This window comes from Plecotus auritus (genome assembly GCF_963455305.1).
Source record: "Plecotus auritus genome assembly, chromosome: 2".
Classification (NCBI taxonomy): domain Eukaryota; kingdom Metazoa; phylum Chordata; class Mammalia; order Chiroptera; family Vespertilionidae; genus Plecotus; species Plecotus auritus.
The window spans coordinates 107,859,732-107,875,925 of NC_137771.1; the positions used below are offsets into that span (position 1 = coordinate 107,859,732).

Sequence of the window (16,194 nt, forward strand, 5' to 3'; positions counted from 1 at the left end):
AATACATATCTATCAACAAGTGAATAAAAAATCTGATGAACAGAATAAACTGGTTAATATAACAGAATCAGGGGCATAGAAAGGAAGTGGACTGACAGTTCTTGGGGGAAGGAGCTGTGGGGGGTGCAGGAAGAAACTGGACAAAAATCGTACACCTATGGATGAGGACAGTGGGGGAGGGGGTAAGAAACAGAGGGTGGGGTGGGAACCGGGTGGAGGGGAGCTGTGGGGGGAAAAAAAGAGGAACATCTGAAATAATCTGAACAATAAAGATTTATTTTAAAAAAATAAAGTCAGTGGAGTTAACTAGGGCAGACCTGAAAATAATACAAGAAAACTAGAAAAGTGAATGTAGTATCTGACACACAAGTGCATGTTTTATTTCTAATGAATTACTTGGCTTTACTGGATGAATTATTAGATTTAATTTAATGGCCCATATACTGTAAGTGGCACATATTGTTGTAATTTGTAATGAGTAAAGAGTGGTTTCAGATGTTTTGCATTTAGGGATGGCTATTTTGCTTTTAAGAAGCATGGAATGTTAGAGCTAGAGGAAAATCTAGAAGTCATGGAGTTCCCAAACTGGTGAGGCTGCATAATCACCTGGGAGTGATCCCCTGCATTCTCAGTCCTGCCCTCAAGTCTGACCGCATGTGAGTGAGTTTGATGCACATTTGGCCATCTCTTTTAAATGTCAGGAAACTAAGGCTCAGCTCACACAATGTTAAAAAAAAAAAAAAAGACTTGCTAAAAAATGTTAACAATTGCATCTTTTTTGAATGTTTACTATGTATTAATTCAACAAGCCCTGCTGTTTGGGGAAGAGTTATGTGAACTGAATCCTTAATTATACCCAATCCCAAATTTTTAATGGGAGAGCTAAAATAAAAACCACAAACTGATGTTTTAGAAAAGCACTTGCAAGGAGTTAGAAGCAAGAATTCACTTCTACCTCTGCAATCTCTTAATTCTGTTGCCCTGAGCAATTCATTGGATCTTTCTGACCTTCAGTTTGTCACTTGGAAAAACAGAGGTAATATTGGACTTTGCCACCTTGCAGGGTAAATGAAAAGTGGTAGATAAAAGGGTATATAAAAAGTAGTTATGCATTCAATATTCTAATTAATATTGAGTTCTAGAACTTACTGACATAGTCCTTCCCTTTACAGACTGCCTTTTTACAGTAGCATAGTATTCCATGCCATAGAAGTACCACAGTTTTCTAATCCATTCATCTGCTGATGGGCACTTAGGCTATTTCCAAATCTTAGCTATTGTAAATCATGCTATGAACATAGGGGTGCATATATCCTTTCTGGTTGGTGTTTCTGTTTTCTTGGGATATAGTCCTAGAAGTGGGATTACTGGGTCAAATGAAAGTTCCATTTTTAATTTTTTGAGGAAACGCCATACTGTTTTCCACATTGGCTGCACCAATCCACATTCCCATTAGCAGTGCAAGAGGGTTCTTTTTTCTCCGCATCCTTACCACTTGTCATTTGTTGATTTGTTGATGATAGCCATTCTAACAGGTGTGAGATTATACCTCATTGTTGTTTTGATTTGCATCTCTGAGATGATTAGTGACTTTGAGCATGTTTTCATATGTCTCTTGGCCTTCTGTATGTTTTCTTTTGAAAAGTGTCTATTTAGGTCCTTTGTTTCATGTTGTCCCAAAGCTCCCTTAGGCTCTCCTCCTGCTTTCTAATTTTGTTCAAATTATATGTGTTTTCTACCTTGTCTGCTAATTCACTAATTCAATCCTCTGCTTCTTCTAGTCTACTGTTGAAACCTTCCATAGTGTTTTATATTGTAGCTATGTCACTTTTATTTCCTCTTGATTCTTAACATAAGTTGTTGATTTTCTCATCCAGCCAGGTTAGGAATTTTATAACCCTTATTCTGAATTATTTTTCTGACATATTGCATGCCTCTGTTTCATTTAGTTCCTTTTCAGGTGACTCCTCTTTGTCTTGCCTTTGGGGTTTGTTTCTTTGTCTCCCCATTTTTGCTCTCATGGATGGTTCCAGGAACAGACACATGTGGAGCCTAGGACCGATGCTGTGGGCTTGACAGGCAGAAGGCATGGTCTGAGGCTCACATGTAGAATGCCTGGGGCCCTGGGTGATGCAGCGTGCTTGGTGGGCAAGGAGTGCAGTCCAAGACTCACCGGCAGGACACACGGGGCCTGGTGCCCACACCGTGGGCTTGGCAGGTGGGGAGCTCAGTCAGAGGCTCACTGGTAGGATACATGGGGCTGGGGTGATGCTGCAGGCTTGGCAGGCAGAATGCAGTCAGAGGCTCACCTGCAGGATGTGCAGGGCCAGGGCTGATGCTGTGGGCTTGGCGGCTGGGGAGTGCAGTTCAAGACTCACTGGTGGGATGCAGGGTGCCCAGGAATGACACAGTGGGCTGGCAGGAAGGGGGTGCACTCTGGGACCCATAGGAGCCCACATCCGGGGAGGCTGGAGCTGTGTTGTCCATGGGTCTGCAGCTGAGGTAGCAGGTCTTTGGCTGGAATGGCTGTCGGGTCCAAGTTGGTATCTGAGGCCAGTCTGGGTGGTGGTGAGGCTAGGCTCCTAGTTACAGCAGCTCTCCCCTTTAAGATGGCATGGTTTCTGTCAGAGCCAGCCGCCCTAAGAGTGATTTCAGCAGTAGCAGTGGCTCTCTGTCTAGGAGAGCCTGATCCGCCAGCCCCCGAAAGTCATACAGGATTTAACTGTCCCTCACTCACACACACACACACACGTCCATGCACTCCCCTTTTGCTCCCTCACTCACACTCTCTCCCTCACTGCTGTCCTGCCAGCCTCCATCTTCCTTCCTAATGTTTGCCATTGTAATTAGGATGTGTCTTGGTGTGGGTCTTTTTCGGTTCATCTTGTTTGGGACTCTTTGCTTCCTGGACTTGTGTGACTTTTTTTCTTCCCCATGTCAGGGAAGTTTTCTGTTACTATTTCTTCAGACAGGTTTTCTATTCCTTGTTCAGCTTCTTCTCCTTCTGGTACCCCTATTATGTGGATACTAGATGGCCAATGCACAAAATTCATGCAAGGGGCTCAGGTCCCACCACCACGGCAGCTGCCTCTGCCTTGACCCCTGCGGCACTGCGGCTTAGTCCAGAAGGCTGTCCAGTATAATTAGCATATTACGCTTTTATTATTATAGATTGCTTCATTTCATGTTGTCCCAAAGCTCCCTTAAACTCTTTTCCTGCTTTTTAATTTTTTTCCCAATTGTTGTTCAGATTGGGTGTCTTTTTTTCTACCTTGTCTTCTAACTCTCTGATTCAGTCCTCAGCTTCTTCTAGTCTACTGTTGAAACCTTACAGGGTGTTCTTTATTACAGCTATGTCATTTTTCATTTCCTCTTGATTCTTATCTATGTTGGTGTTTCTCAGTGAGCTGCTTGTAACTCTCAATCAGATGTTTGGGCATCTTTATAACCATTATTCTGAATTCTTTATCTGACAAATTACTTGCCTCCATTTCATTTAGTTCCCTTTCTGGCAAGTCCTCTTTTTTTCTTTACTTTGGGGATTGTGTCTTTGTCTCCCCATTTTTGCTGTCCCTTTGTATATGTTTCCATGTAATGTGAATTGCTGTCTCTTTCTGGCCCTGGGCAACCTGATTGAGGGCCAAGAGGTTGAAGCCCCTAGCAGTCCAGTGGTCAGGGATTTCTTAGCCCAGAGGCTGGGTCTTCCTTGAGTCTCATGCCTTTATTGTCTCTATTCTGAGCTGTACTCCCTTCCCCCATGGATCTGGTTCCTCAGGTATCCACATCAAAGATTAGGGGTTGGTGGGGGCATGTGCACAGTTCCTCTGGTATGTGACTCCCTGTGAAGTCTCAGAGCCCTCTGGCATGAAATTCACTGCATGGCCCTGGTGCCCATGGTGGGGTGGTGCACAAGATCTCTCTGGTGTGCACTCACTGTGTGCTGTCCAGGGGCTGGGTTGAGCGGCGAACTAAGTCCCCCTGGCATGCACTCACTGCCTGAATCTGAGATCCCATGGCAAGACAGCACACCACTCACTGAGGGGGCACAATGGAGGTCCCTTGTGAGTTATGGCTGGTGAGCGACGCACTGCACAGGTTTGGGGTGGTGTCCAAGACCAGTCTGGGTGTTGGTGTGGCTGACCTTCTAGCCTCCACTGCTCCCTTCAAGATAGTGTAGTCTCCACCCCAGAGCTGCGACTGGCCCGGGAATGCCTGTGGCAGTAGCAGGGGTTCCTGTCCAGGAAAGCCTGATCTGCCAGCTCCTGAGACTCCTGCGAGATTTGACTGCCCCTCACTCACCCATACAGACAGCATACATGTCCAGACACCCCCCTCACACTCCTTTACTTACACTCTCTCCCTCATTACTGTCCTGCTGGCCACCATGTTGATATCTTCCTCATTTATTCTTAATTTTCATATTTCTCAAGTAAAACTGCTAATAAGTTTTGAGTAAGTAAACATTCTATCTCAGACTAACATAAAAGTACTGTTGTCAGTGTTTGCCTTTGGCATGAATGGTTAATGTGCTCCTCAAGCTGATGTCACCTCCATGATTTCCACTGTGGTTGCTTTTGGTTGGTCTTATTATGTAAGAACTAATACCATGATTTTAAAGAGAGGTGGCTGGATGGGAAGAGATCAACCAAAGAACTTGTATACATAACCCCTGGGATCAGACAATAGTGTGGTGAAGGCCTGGGGTGGGCTTGAAGGAGTCAATGGGGTAAAAAGGGGTCATATGCACTTTCAACAATAAATACTTAATTGAAAAAATAAAAATCAAGTCAGGAAGTTTGTAGTTTTCTTATTAAATACTAGAGGTCCGATGCACAAAATCTGTGCAAGGGGCTTGGCCCTCACAGCCTTGGTGGCTTGCCTCAACCCTTGCAGCCCTAGCTTGCCTGGAAGGTTGTCCGGAAGTCTGGTCTAATTAGCATATTATGCTTTTATTATTATAGATTGCTCATCTTGATGGTAAAATTAAGCTGCTCTTTAAAACTAATTTGGGACTAAATTTTTAAAATTAAAATTATAACATCATACATGCTCACTCTTGGAAAAGCCTATTTGTAACTTTACAGCATCTAAATTTTCTTCCATGGCAATCTTTTCTGTAGTTACTTAAAGCAGTTACTGTATTCTTGCTGTCATAACTTACTAAGTTCTCTACTGTCATAACTTAATAAGTTCTTACTAAGTTCGCTAAACATGGTACAGCTTTATTCTGCACACTCATGGTCTCATAAATGATTTTTTTTCCAAGGTGGCCCACACATTTTGAGCTTTATCATTCTAAAAGTTCCCTGGGTTATTTCTGTCAGAATTTTGCAAGGGGGGCAAGTGAGGTAAGTGTAAGATTTTTGAAACATGCACATGGGCTTGTCACATGTGCAAGTCAGATATATTAGACCTCTCACAACTGCAGAGCCTGCATTACTAGCTTGTGGTGTGCCTAAAACATTTAGCATAACTCTTATATTTAATTAGCTGTCTCACTCTAGTGGGCTAGGAGGGTTTGGCCACTTGCCTGCTCTTATTTTGTATTGTTGCTAAGTGGCTTATGTTATCTTGGCAGACTTGAGGCAATTAGACATTTTATTTGAAGCTGGATTTAATTATATAAATTTGACCTAGTTAAATTTGAGGAATGATTATTTTTAAACACTATTTTTTGTACTTTAAAAGTAAAAAATGCATATAGTAAAGAAAATTCAAAGTGAGAAAGTCTGCCTTCCAACCCCTAGCCCTCACTCCTGTAGGTAAGCATTAACAGTCCCTGTGTAAGCTTCCAGAGGCTTCCTGTGCATATGAAACCACATCTGTCCAAAAATGTATATCTGATATCCTACATAATAAAGAGGTAATATGCAAATTGACCATCACTCCAACACACAAGATGTCTGCCCCCATGTGGTCAAAGATGGTCACCCCCGTGTGGACACAAGATGGCCACCACAAGATGGCCAGCAGGGAAGGGAAGTTGGGAGGGTGTGCTGCCAGTGGGACTTAGTGCGTCGCTCCACCCAGCCCCTGGACAGCACACAGTGAGTTATCAAGAAAGGGTGTTGGATTTTGTCAAATGCTTTTTCTGCATCAATTAATATGACTATGTGATTTTTATCTCTCAATTTGTTTATGTGATGTATCACATTTATTGATTTGTGAATATTGTACCATCCTTGCATCCATGGGATAAATCCTACTTGGACGTGGTGTATGATCTTTCTGATGTAATGCTGGATCCGATTTGCTAGAATTTTGAGGATTTTGGCATCTATGTTAATGAGGGATATTGGCCTGCAATTCTCTTTCATTGTGTTGTCTTGATCTGGTTTTGGTATTAGGGTGATGCTGGCTTCATAGAATGAGCTTGAAAGTGTTCCTTCCTCTTGAATTTTTTTGAATAGTCTGAGGAAGATAGGTTTTATTTCTTCCTTTGGTAAAACTCCCCTGTGAAGCCGTCTGGTCCCAGGCTTTTGTTTGCTGGAGGCTTTTTGATGACTGCTTCAATTTCTTCCATAGTTATCAGCCTATTGAGATTTTTACATTCTTCCTGATTGAGTTTTGGAAGGTTGTATTTTTCTAGGAATATGTCCATTTCCTCCAGGTTGTCTAGTTTGTAGGAATAGAGTTGTTCATAGTTTTGTTTTTGTTTTTAAAACAATCCTTTGTATGTCTGTAGGGACTGTTGTTATTTCGCCTCTTTCATTTCTGATTTTGTTTATTTGGGTCCTCTCTCTTTGCTTCTTGGTGAGCTGGGCTAGAGGTTCATCAATCTTGTTTATCCTTTCAAAGAACCAGCTCTTGGTTTCATTGATCTTTCTTATTGTTTTGTTTTGTGTTTTGTTTTGTTTTGGTTTGTTTTGTCTTTATGTCATTTATTTCTGCTCTGATCTTTATTATTTCCTTCCTTCTGCTCACTCTGGGCTTTTCTTGTTGCTCTTTCTAATTCTTTAAGTTGTAGAGTTAGATGATTTACTACCATTTTTTTCTTGTTTTTTGAGGTAGAGCTATAAACTTCCCTCTCAGGACTGCTTTCATTGTGTCCCTTAGATTTTGGATTGTTGTGTTTTTATTGTCATTAGTTTCCAGGATATTTTTAATTTCTTCTTTGATCTTTTTGGTAACCTAATCATTGTTTAATAGCATGCTATTCAGCTTCCAAGTGTTTGAATTTTTTGGATTGTTTTTATTGTAGTTTATTTCTAATATTATGCCATTGTGATCTGAGAAGATGCTTGGTATGATTTCAATCTTCTTGAATTTTGGAGACTTTGCTTATGACCCAATATGTGGTCTATTTTTGAAAATATCCAATGTGCACTTGAGAAGACCATATACTCCGTGGCTTTGGGGTGAAATGTTCTGAAGATGTCAATTAAGTCCATCTGCTCTAGTGAGTTATTTAGGATTGCTGTTTCTTTGCTGATTTTTTGTCTAGAGAATTTATCCAGTGATGTCAGTGGTGTATTAAAGTCCCCTACTATGATTCTGTTGTTGTTGATCTCTCCCTTGATATCTTCCAGGAGTTTTTTTTTTTTTTAATGTATTTGGGTGCTCCTGCAATGGGTGCATATATGTTTATCAGGGTTATATCGTCTTGTATTGATCCCTTTAGTATTATGAAGTGACCTTCCTTATCTCTTGTCATGGCCTTCACTTTGAGGTTTATTTTGTCAGATATAAGTATTGCTACCCCAGCTTTTTTTTATTTCCATTTGCCTGAAAGATATTTTTCCATCCCTTCATTTTCAGCCTGTGTCTCTTGTTCTGAGGTGGGACTCTTATATACAGCATATATATGCGTCATGTTTTTTTTATTGATTCAGCCACTCGATGTCTTTTGATTGGAGCATTTAGTCCATTTACATTTAAAGTTATTGATAGGTACTTGTTTGTAAATATTTTTATTTTTTGTGCCTGTGTTCCTTCTTCACTTTTTATTTCTTCTTTTTACACCAGTCCCTTTAGCATTTCTTGCATTGCTAGCTTGGTAGTGATAAACTCCTTTAGTCTCTTTTTGTCTGTGAAGTTCCTCATTTCCCCTTCAATTTTGAATGATAGCCTTGCTGGATAGAGTATTTTTGGATTCAGTCCCTTGCTATGCATCACTTTGTAAATTTCCTCCCATTCTTTTCTGGCCTGATGTGTTTCTGTTGAGAATTCATTTGATAATCTAATGGGAGATCCTTTGTATGTAACTTTCTGTCTCTCTCTTGCAGCCTTTAAGATTCTCTCTTTGTCCTGAACATTTACCATCGTAATTTTGATGCATCTTGGTGTGGGGTTTTTGGGGTTCATCTTGTTTGGGACTCTCTGTGCTTTTATGACCTTTTTTCTTCCCCACATCAAGGAAGTTTTCTGATATTATTTCTTCAAATAGGTTTTCTAATCCTTGTTCCTCTTCCTGTTGTTCTGGCTCCCCTATTATTCGTATGTTGCTTCATTTCATGTTGTCCCAAAGCTCCTGTAGTCTCTCCTTTCTTTTAATTTTTTTCTCTAACTATAGTTCAGTTTGGGTGTGTTTTGCTTCCCTGTCTTCTAATTCACTAATTCGGTCCTCTTTTTCTCCTAGTCCAGTGGTCGGCAAACTGCGGCTCGCGAGCCACATGCGGCTCTTTGGCCCCTTGAGTTTTTAGCAAAGGCCAGCTTAGGAGTACCCTAATTAAGTTAATAACAATGTACTTACCTATATAGTTTAAGTTTAAATAATTTGGCTCTCAAAAGAAATTTCAATTGTTGTACTGTTGATATTTGGCTCTGTTGACTAATGAGTTTGCCGACCACTGTCCTAGTCTATTGTTGAAACTTTCCATAGTGTTTTTTATTGCAGCTATATCACTCTTCATTTCTTCTTGATTCTTATATAAGTTGTTGATTTTTTTCTCCTATCCGGTTTATGAAATGTATGACCCTTATTCTGAATTCTTTTTCTGACATATTGCATGCCTTTGTTTCACTCTGCTGCTTTTCTGGTGATTCCTCCTTTTCTTTCCTTTGGGGTTTCTTTGTCTACCCATTTTTTATCTCACTGACGGATCTAGATGTCGAGTGGTGCAGGGGCTGCTCCTTGGGTAGAAGTGGCTTTTTGGGCTGTGGTTGCTCCTCGGGCAGTTGAAGCAGCAGCTGCTCCTCAGTTGGCAGTGGCTCCTCTGGTGGGTGCTGTTCACAGCAGTGGTGGCTCCTCTGGCTGGTGGGGGGAGGCTGCTCACACAGCTGCTACTGCTCGGACAGGGGTGGGCTGATCATGAGGCTGCTACTTCTCAGATGGGGGCAGGCTGAATGTGGCTGCTTTTCCTTGGATGGGGATGGGGTGCTTGCATGGCTGCTGCTCCTTGGACAGAGGCAGGTTGCTCACAGGGCTACTGCTCCTCATATGGGGGTGGGCTCCTTGCGCGGCTGCTGCTCCTCGGACAGGGTCGGGCTGCTCACCCAGCTGCTGCTCATTAGAAGGGTGCTGTCTAAGTGTGGCTGCTGCTCCTCAGACGGGGGCAGGCTGCTGGTGTGGCTGCCACTCCTTGGATGTGGGTGGTCTGCTCGTGTGGCTGCTGCTTTTCGGACTAGGGCAGGCTGCTCGGGTGGCTGCTGCTTCTCGAATGGGAGCAGGCTGCTCGCGGAGCTGCTGTTCCTTAGACAGGGGCAGGCTGCTCACCCAGTTGCTGCTTCTCGGATGGGGGTAGGCTGCTTGTGTGGCTGCTGCTCCTCGGACGGGGGTGGGCTGCTTGCACAGCTGCTGCTTCTTGGACTTGAGCAGACTGCCTGTGGAGCTGCTGCTCCTTAGACGGGGGCAGGCTGCTCACACAGCTGCTGCTCCTCGGATGGGGGCAGGCTGCTCATGCAACTGCTGCTCCTCGGGTGGGGGCAGGTTGCGGGCACAGCTGATGCTACACAGCATGTCAGATGGGGGCGGGCTGCATGGGGTGCTGCTCCTCAGTTGTGGGCGGGCTGCTCATGCAGCTGCTGCTCCTTGGATGGAGGCAGGCTGCTTGTGTGGTTGCTGCTCCTCGGACAGGGGAGCGGGCCAGTCACACAGCTGCTGCTCCTTGGACAGGGGCAGGCCATATGAGGCTGCTGCTCTTCAGCCTTGGGCGGGCTGCTCGCAGGGTTGCTGTTCCTTGGTGCTCTCGTGGTCACAGTGCTCTGGGAAACAGCTGGAGTTTTGATGTCTTAAAAGTGCTAACCCATTTCAAAAGGAGTAGTTTGTGGCTCATATATTTGTTTTCCTTTTATTGCCTGGTCATTAATATTTAAATTTTGTTTTCCTGATCATTTTAATAAAAAACAATATACATTCCACAGATTTCAATGGGACAGATGCTTCAAGATTTTGGAAAATTTCTTGGGATGTTCCTTCTTGTTTTGTTTTCATTCACAATTGGATTGACACAACTGTATGATAAAGGCTATACTCCAAAAGAGCAGAAGGACTGTGTGGGCATCTTTTGTGAGCAGCAGAGCAACGACACCTTCCATTCGTGAGTGTCTTTTACAATTTTTAGTAGATATATTTCTCTCTTTCTAACATGCTGTGTAGGAATTACAGAAATAGAACTTCAAATCTTTAAGAAATTCCTTTTTAATAAGAAATACTTATTTTTAGTGTATCACTTGATAGTTATCTTTACATATAGAACCTTAAATAATTAGTAGGCCCAGATTATTCCATTGGCTCCCCCGCTTCTGGCTGTGTGAGTAGAGGAGCTTTTGGCACTTCATGCACTGCTGGCTTGGGGGCAGGGGAGCTCTTCATGGGTTGTATATATCATAAGACGTTCTCACTCACTGTTACAACCAAAACAGTCTCTCACATTTTTTGCTTGTTAGGAGTTATTAGAATGGACAATGATTAGAACTTTATGACCATTTTTTCTCCAATTTACTGTTATCATAATATATACATACTTTAATTATGCTTAATAAGAAATTGAACAACTACTTGTGAGGCAGATAAAATATCGCCCCCCTCATTCCTTAATAAAATAATGGAGAAGAAGTGTGGAATTGCATATTTATTGTGTTTTATGTACCAACTCTTCTTCAGTTACTTTCATGTCATCTTATTTAGGGAATAAGATTAAATGAATAATAAATGTTCATCAAACCCTTCTGCATACCAAACACTGTTCTAAGTGCTGAGTGAGTAGAGTGTCAATGAGAAGGACCACCTCATGGAGCTTATTAGTATATTCTTATGAGGTGATACAGACAATAAGAAATAAAATATAATATGTATTACACAGTGATAATGGCTAATGAGACAAAGCTTGGGCCGGGGGAAGTATGTGTGAGGGTACAGTTTTAGTTAGGATATTAGGGAAGGCCCACAGAGATGACATTCAGATAAATATGTAAAGCTGGTGAAAGATCAAGTAGCGAAGGAGCGGTCTGGAGGAAGAGCATCATCAGAGAGAGGGAATGGTAAAGGCAAATGCCCTGAGTTGGAAGTATGGCTGCAAATTCAAGAAAAAGTCAGGAGGCCGGTGGGGGGCGGGGCGGGGGATAAATCCGAGTGAGGGCTGTAGATGAGGTCAGAAAGATAATGGGATCCTGTAGGACCTTGTTGGCCCTTGTAAGGATTTTGGGCTATTGAGATAGCCATTTGATATATATTTTTTTAAAATATATTTTATTGATTTTTTTACAGAGAGGAAGGGAGAGGGATAGAGAGCTAGAAACATCGATGAGAGAGAAACATCGACCAGCTGCCTCCTGCACACCCCCCACTGGGGATGTGCCCGCAACCAAGGTACATGCCCTTGACCAGAATCGAACCTGGGACCCTTCAGTCCGCAAGCCGACGCTCTATCCACTGAGCCAAACCGGTTTCGGCGCCATTTGATATTTTTGAGCAGAGGAGTGACAAAATTTGATTAGGCATTAAAAGATCATAGACATTGGTATGTTAAAAATGGACAGAAAGGCAATAACAGATTAAAGAGAAATAATTTCTCTTCCTTTTGAGTCTACTTCTTTGTTTAAAGTAAGGCATATCTTTACTGTTGGGTTCACCTCATTTATTTTATAAAGTATTATTCTTGGATTGTCAATGTTTTCTTTATATAATGTAGATATAAATGAATTTTTCATTTTTGCTAATTATTTAATTTTCTTTTAAACAAAAATGTAATCGTCTTTACAGGTTCTTTGGCACTTGCTTTGCTTTGTTCTGGTATATTTTCTCCTTAGCACATGTGGCAATCTTTGTCACAAGATTCAGCTATGGAGAAGAACTGCAGTCCTTTGTGGGAGCTGTCATTGTTGGCACGTACAACGTGGTGGTTGTGATTGTGCTCACCAAGCTGCTGGTGGCAATGCTGCACAAGAGCTTTCAGTTGATAGCAGTAAGTGTCTATTCTTATAAAAACTATATTCTCTTCAGATCATACCCAATGTATGCAGCAGATAAGGCAACCAAATATAAGAATTAATAATTACTAGCATTTTAAAATTAGATTTTTAATGCAAGTAATGTATAATAACAGCAAATCATGAATCAAATTTTTACCTACAAGATGTAGAAACATGGACAGTTTAAAACAATATCTTTTTCTCTGCCACTCCCCGTGTGCATGTTCATATCCTATACGGCTTTTACATTTGCCTTTTATAGAATCACGAAGACAAAGAATGGAAGTTTGCCCGCGCGAAGTTGTGGCTTAGTTACTTTGATGACAAATGTACATTACCCCCACCTTTCAACATCATTCCTTCACCAAAAACCATCTGCTACATGATTAGTAGCCTCAGTAAATGGATTTGCTCTCATACATCAAAAGGCAGGGTTAAACGGCAAAACAGTCTAAAGGTAAGAGACTAGAATTGCAACATAGAAGTTTTAATAATTCCTAACCTCAGATGTTTCCTCAGGCATAAATATGCAGGCTTTTTAAGGCTTGGGACTGTCTTGATTTTTTTTACTCCTGTATCCCTAATGCACAGCATAGATATAACATAAAGTAAGGATTCAATAAGTATTTTTGAGAATGAGAGATAGAACTGGAATTTTTTCATGAAATCTCATCTCAGTTTTAAAACATGGAGAAAATATTCATTATCCCTATTCTGTGAGTGTAGATACTGATAGTCAGCTCATATTTTTTTCTGGTTCTTCTTGAAAGTTATTCAATACGTGAATAATTTAATACATGTTGCTATAAATCAGAAGTTGGCAAATTTTTTTCTGTAAAGGGCCAGATAGTAAATAATTTAGACTTTACAAGCTGAGACAAAATGAAAGATTTATGTGAGTACTAATAGAATAAGAAAGAACATAAATTTCCACTAAATTGTTATTGATGAAATAAAAATGTAACAATAATTGAGTAATAGTTTTTGTAATACAGATCTATTAATGAAAAGAATGGAATTCCATTTGGGGGAGGATAACATTTTGTTTAATTGAGGTTCAGAACTACTGTTCCCAGCATTGCCGGATAACTCTGTTGGTTAGAGTATCATCCTGATACACCAAGGTTGCAGGTTCCATCAAGGTTGTATGTTCCAGTCAAGCACATACAAGACGCAACCAGTGAATGCATCGATAAGTGGAACAAGTTGATCTCTCTCTCTCTCTCTCTCTCTCTCTCTCTCTCTCTCTCTCTCTCTTTCTCTCTCTCTCCCTCTCCCTTTCTCTCTCTCTCTCTCTAAAAAAAATCAACCTAGTAACAAATGTTCATCTGTAAAACCATTCTTAGTCGACAAGCCATTAAAACCAGGAAGTGGGTCAATTTGACCTGTGTGTGGGTAATAGTTTGCTAATTCCTTCTATAAACTGAGGACTCCTACAACTATGTTAATTCTTCCTATAAACTGAGGACTCCTATGACTATTTTTGAATCAAAATAAGCACACAGGTGAATGAATAAAACAAATATGCAGGCTACATTTGTTTTAAACAAGTGTTAAATGTTATTTTATAACAGAGTGGCAAAGGTATAGTCTAACAAAGCATTAGAAGATTTCTGTTTGTATCTGTGAATATTTTTCAAAAATCCACTTCTTTTGAATATTGTTTATGCCCATTGTTAGTATCACATTATTGCTTGTTTTGAAGGAATGGAGAAATTTGAAACAAAAAAGAGATGAAAACTACCAAAAAGTGATGTGCTGCTTGGTGCATCGTTACTTGACTTCCATGAGACAGAAGATGCAAAGCACAGATCAGGCAACTGTAGAAAATCTAAATGAACTGCGCCAAGATCTGTCAAAATTCCGAAATGAGATAAGGGATTTACTTGGCTTTCGGACTTCTAAATATGCTATGTTTTATCCAAGGAACTAATCATTTTCTAAATCACGTAGAGAATAATTTTCAATAATAAATCTGAAAGGCTGTTTGCATAACTTGCAATTAAATCATAAGATATATATTGAAATACAGGATTATGTAAAAGCATTGTTTAAAATATTTATAGCATAACTATGTTATATAAAATATGTAGAGTAAGTTTTTCAAAACTTCTGTTGGTTGCTTTTTGCCGAAGCAAAACAGATTTAGTAGACAGGTTTTGTGAGCATGCTGCTTGGTTTTCTTATTTGAACAATGCTCTAAAATATTTTTCTTTTTATGTTAAAGAAGGGCAGTTATAATTATAAACATTGCCAGAAAATTCACTAAATGAAGACCAATAAATGTCTTCCATAGAATAACTTGAAATATTGAAGTCATGGTTTATAAAATGTGTTTTAGGACTTTACATATAATATAGTATTTATTGTTTGGGATTATAGTTTAATCTAAAATGGTAACCTGTTTTTTATTTTATTATAATCCTAAGTAACAAAGAAACAACCTTAATGAATATTTGAATCTATTTATGTCTCTATAAATTTAAATTCACTTCAGTTTTGTTATTGTAATATATTTACTTTTACATGGTTGTAATTACTCTATTTTTAATTTTGCTTTTTTTTCATTTAATAGTATTTTATTAAACACTAGAGGCCCAATGCACGAAATTCGTGCAAGGGCCTTGGCTCCTGCCATTGCTGGCACCGCCAGTTGGGGGCCTCTGCCGCCTCTGCTGCAGCCCCCCTGCTGCAACTTTGTCCAGAAGGAAGGATGTCTGGAAGGATGTCTGGTCTAATTAGCATATTATGCTTTCATTATTATAGATTTCCATTTATTGATATAGTCTACCTGTTAAATTTTATAGAATCATATCATTTTTGAAATATACAGTTAGTAGACTTATTATTTGTCGCTGTAGAGTACTTGTTTATGTTTACAGGTTTGCCCAGGTACTTCTATAAGATTAGGCATTTGGTGATTTTTAATTTTTTTCTTGTTATGATAGTGCCATAATTTTTTTCAGGTTGGCGTGAATGTTCATAGCTATAAAGCTAACCCAAAGTAAGGTCTTAGAAGATATTTCTGTACCATGTGTGGTCACAGGCTGTTTTATTTTTTTAACATTGGAAAACCCTGCAGGGATCTGTTCTATTTGAACTAAGGTTCTTGGTCTTTTCTCCCAAAGTATTTTCCACAGAATTAACATAGCTTCTATAAAAGTGACTTAATGTTGATTTGTGGATCATTCTTGCTGCTTAAGTTGAAAAGCATTGATTTTTTTTAATTAGAAAATAAAATGTATATTAAAATTTATTTCCTATGTTCATGCAAAGGATGTAGTTAAAATTTTAGCATAGGCTTATATATTCTTGCAAAATTTCCAGTTAAGAGGTTATTAGGTCTATAATTGTGGTCTTAAGGCCACTGGGTACAGGTCGTCTTGGAAGCACCACCAATCCAGGGATCATTGTCTGAATATATTAGTATTGTGTTTTAGCTTGCTTTTCACTTTTGGCTTTTTAATTTCCAAATTGTAAGTGTTCCCTCTTTGGGGCCAATTCTTATAAAAATGTTTAATGTAAAGTTATATATTTTGTCTACAATAGGATTATGCACTTCCCAATTGGGACTTCACATCAGGATTTTTAGTCATTCTAAAAAAATACCTAATTATTAAATAAATGTATTTATGGAGTGCCTACGGTGTGCATGGATTACTTATGTGGTATATTTTGAATAACAGTATCTTGTCAGAAGAAAGGTGAATAAAACAACATTGGATTGTAAATTGACAGTCTGTCCATTGTATTATTGAAATATTTTTTTACTCTTTATCAGATAGAATTCCCATCATCAAATTCACTCTTTTAAAGTATACAGCTCAATGTTTTGTTTTGTTT

At 39.9% G+C, this 16,194-nt stretch overlaps 1 protein-coding gene across 7 annotated transcripts in view; it reads left to right on the plus strand.

Moving 5' to 3' along the window:
• TRPC1 (transient receptor potential cation channel subfamily C member 1) overlaps positions 1-15,993 on the plus strand; it is a 189,679-nt gene extending 173,686 nt beyond the window's left edge. For all 7 annotated transcript variants that reach the window (XM_080657191.1, XM_080657192.1, XM_080657193.1 and 4 more), the window contains 4 exons: positions 10,303-10,478; positions 12,143-12,344; positions 12,614-12,808; positions 14,057-15,993. In XM_080657191.1, the coding sequence (XP_080513317.1) occupies positions 10,303-10,478; positions 12,143-12,344; positions 12,614-12,808; positions 14,057-14,284 (801 nt within the window). In that variant the 3' untranslated portion in view covers positions 14,285-15,993. The remainder of the gene's footprint in view (positions 1-10,302; positions 10,479-12,142; positions 12,345-12,613; positions 12,809-14,056) is intronic.
• The last annotated feature ends 201 nt before the right edge of the window (positions 15,994-16,194 follow it).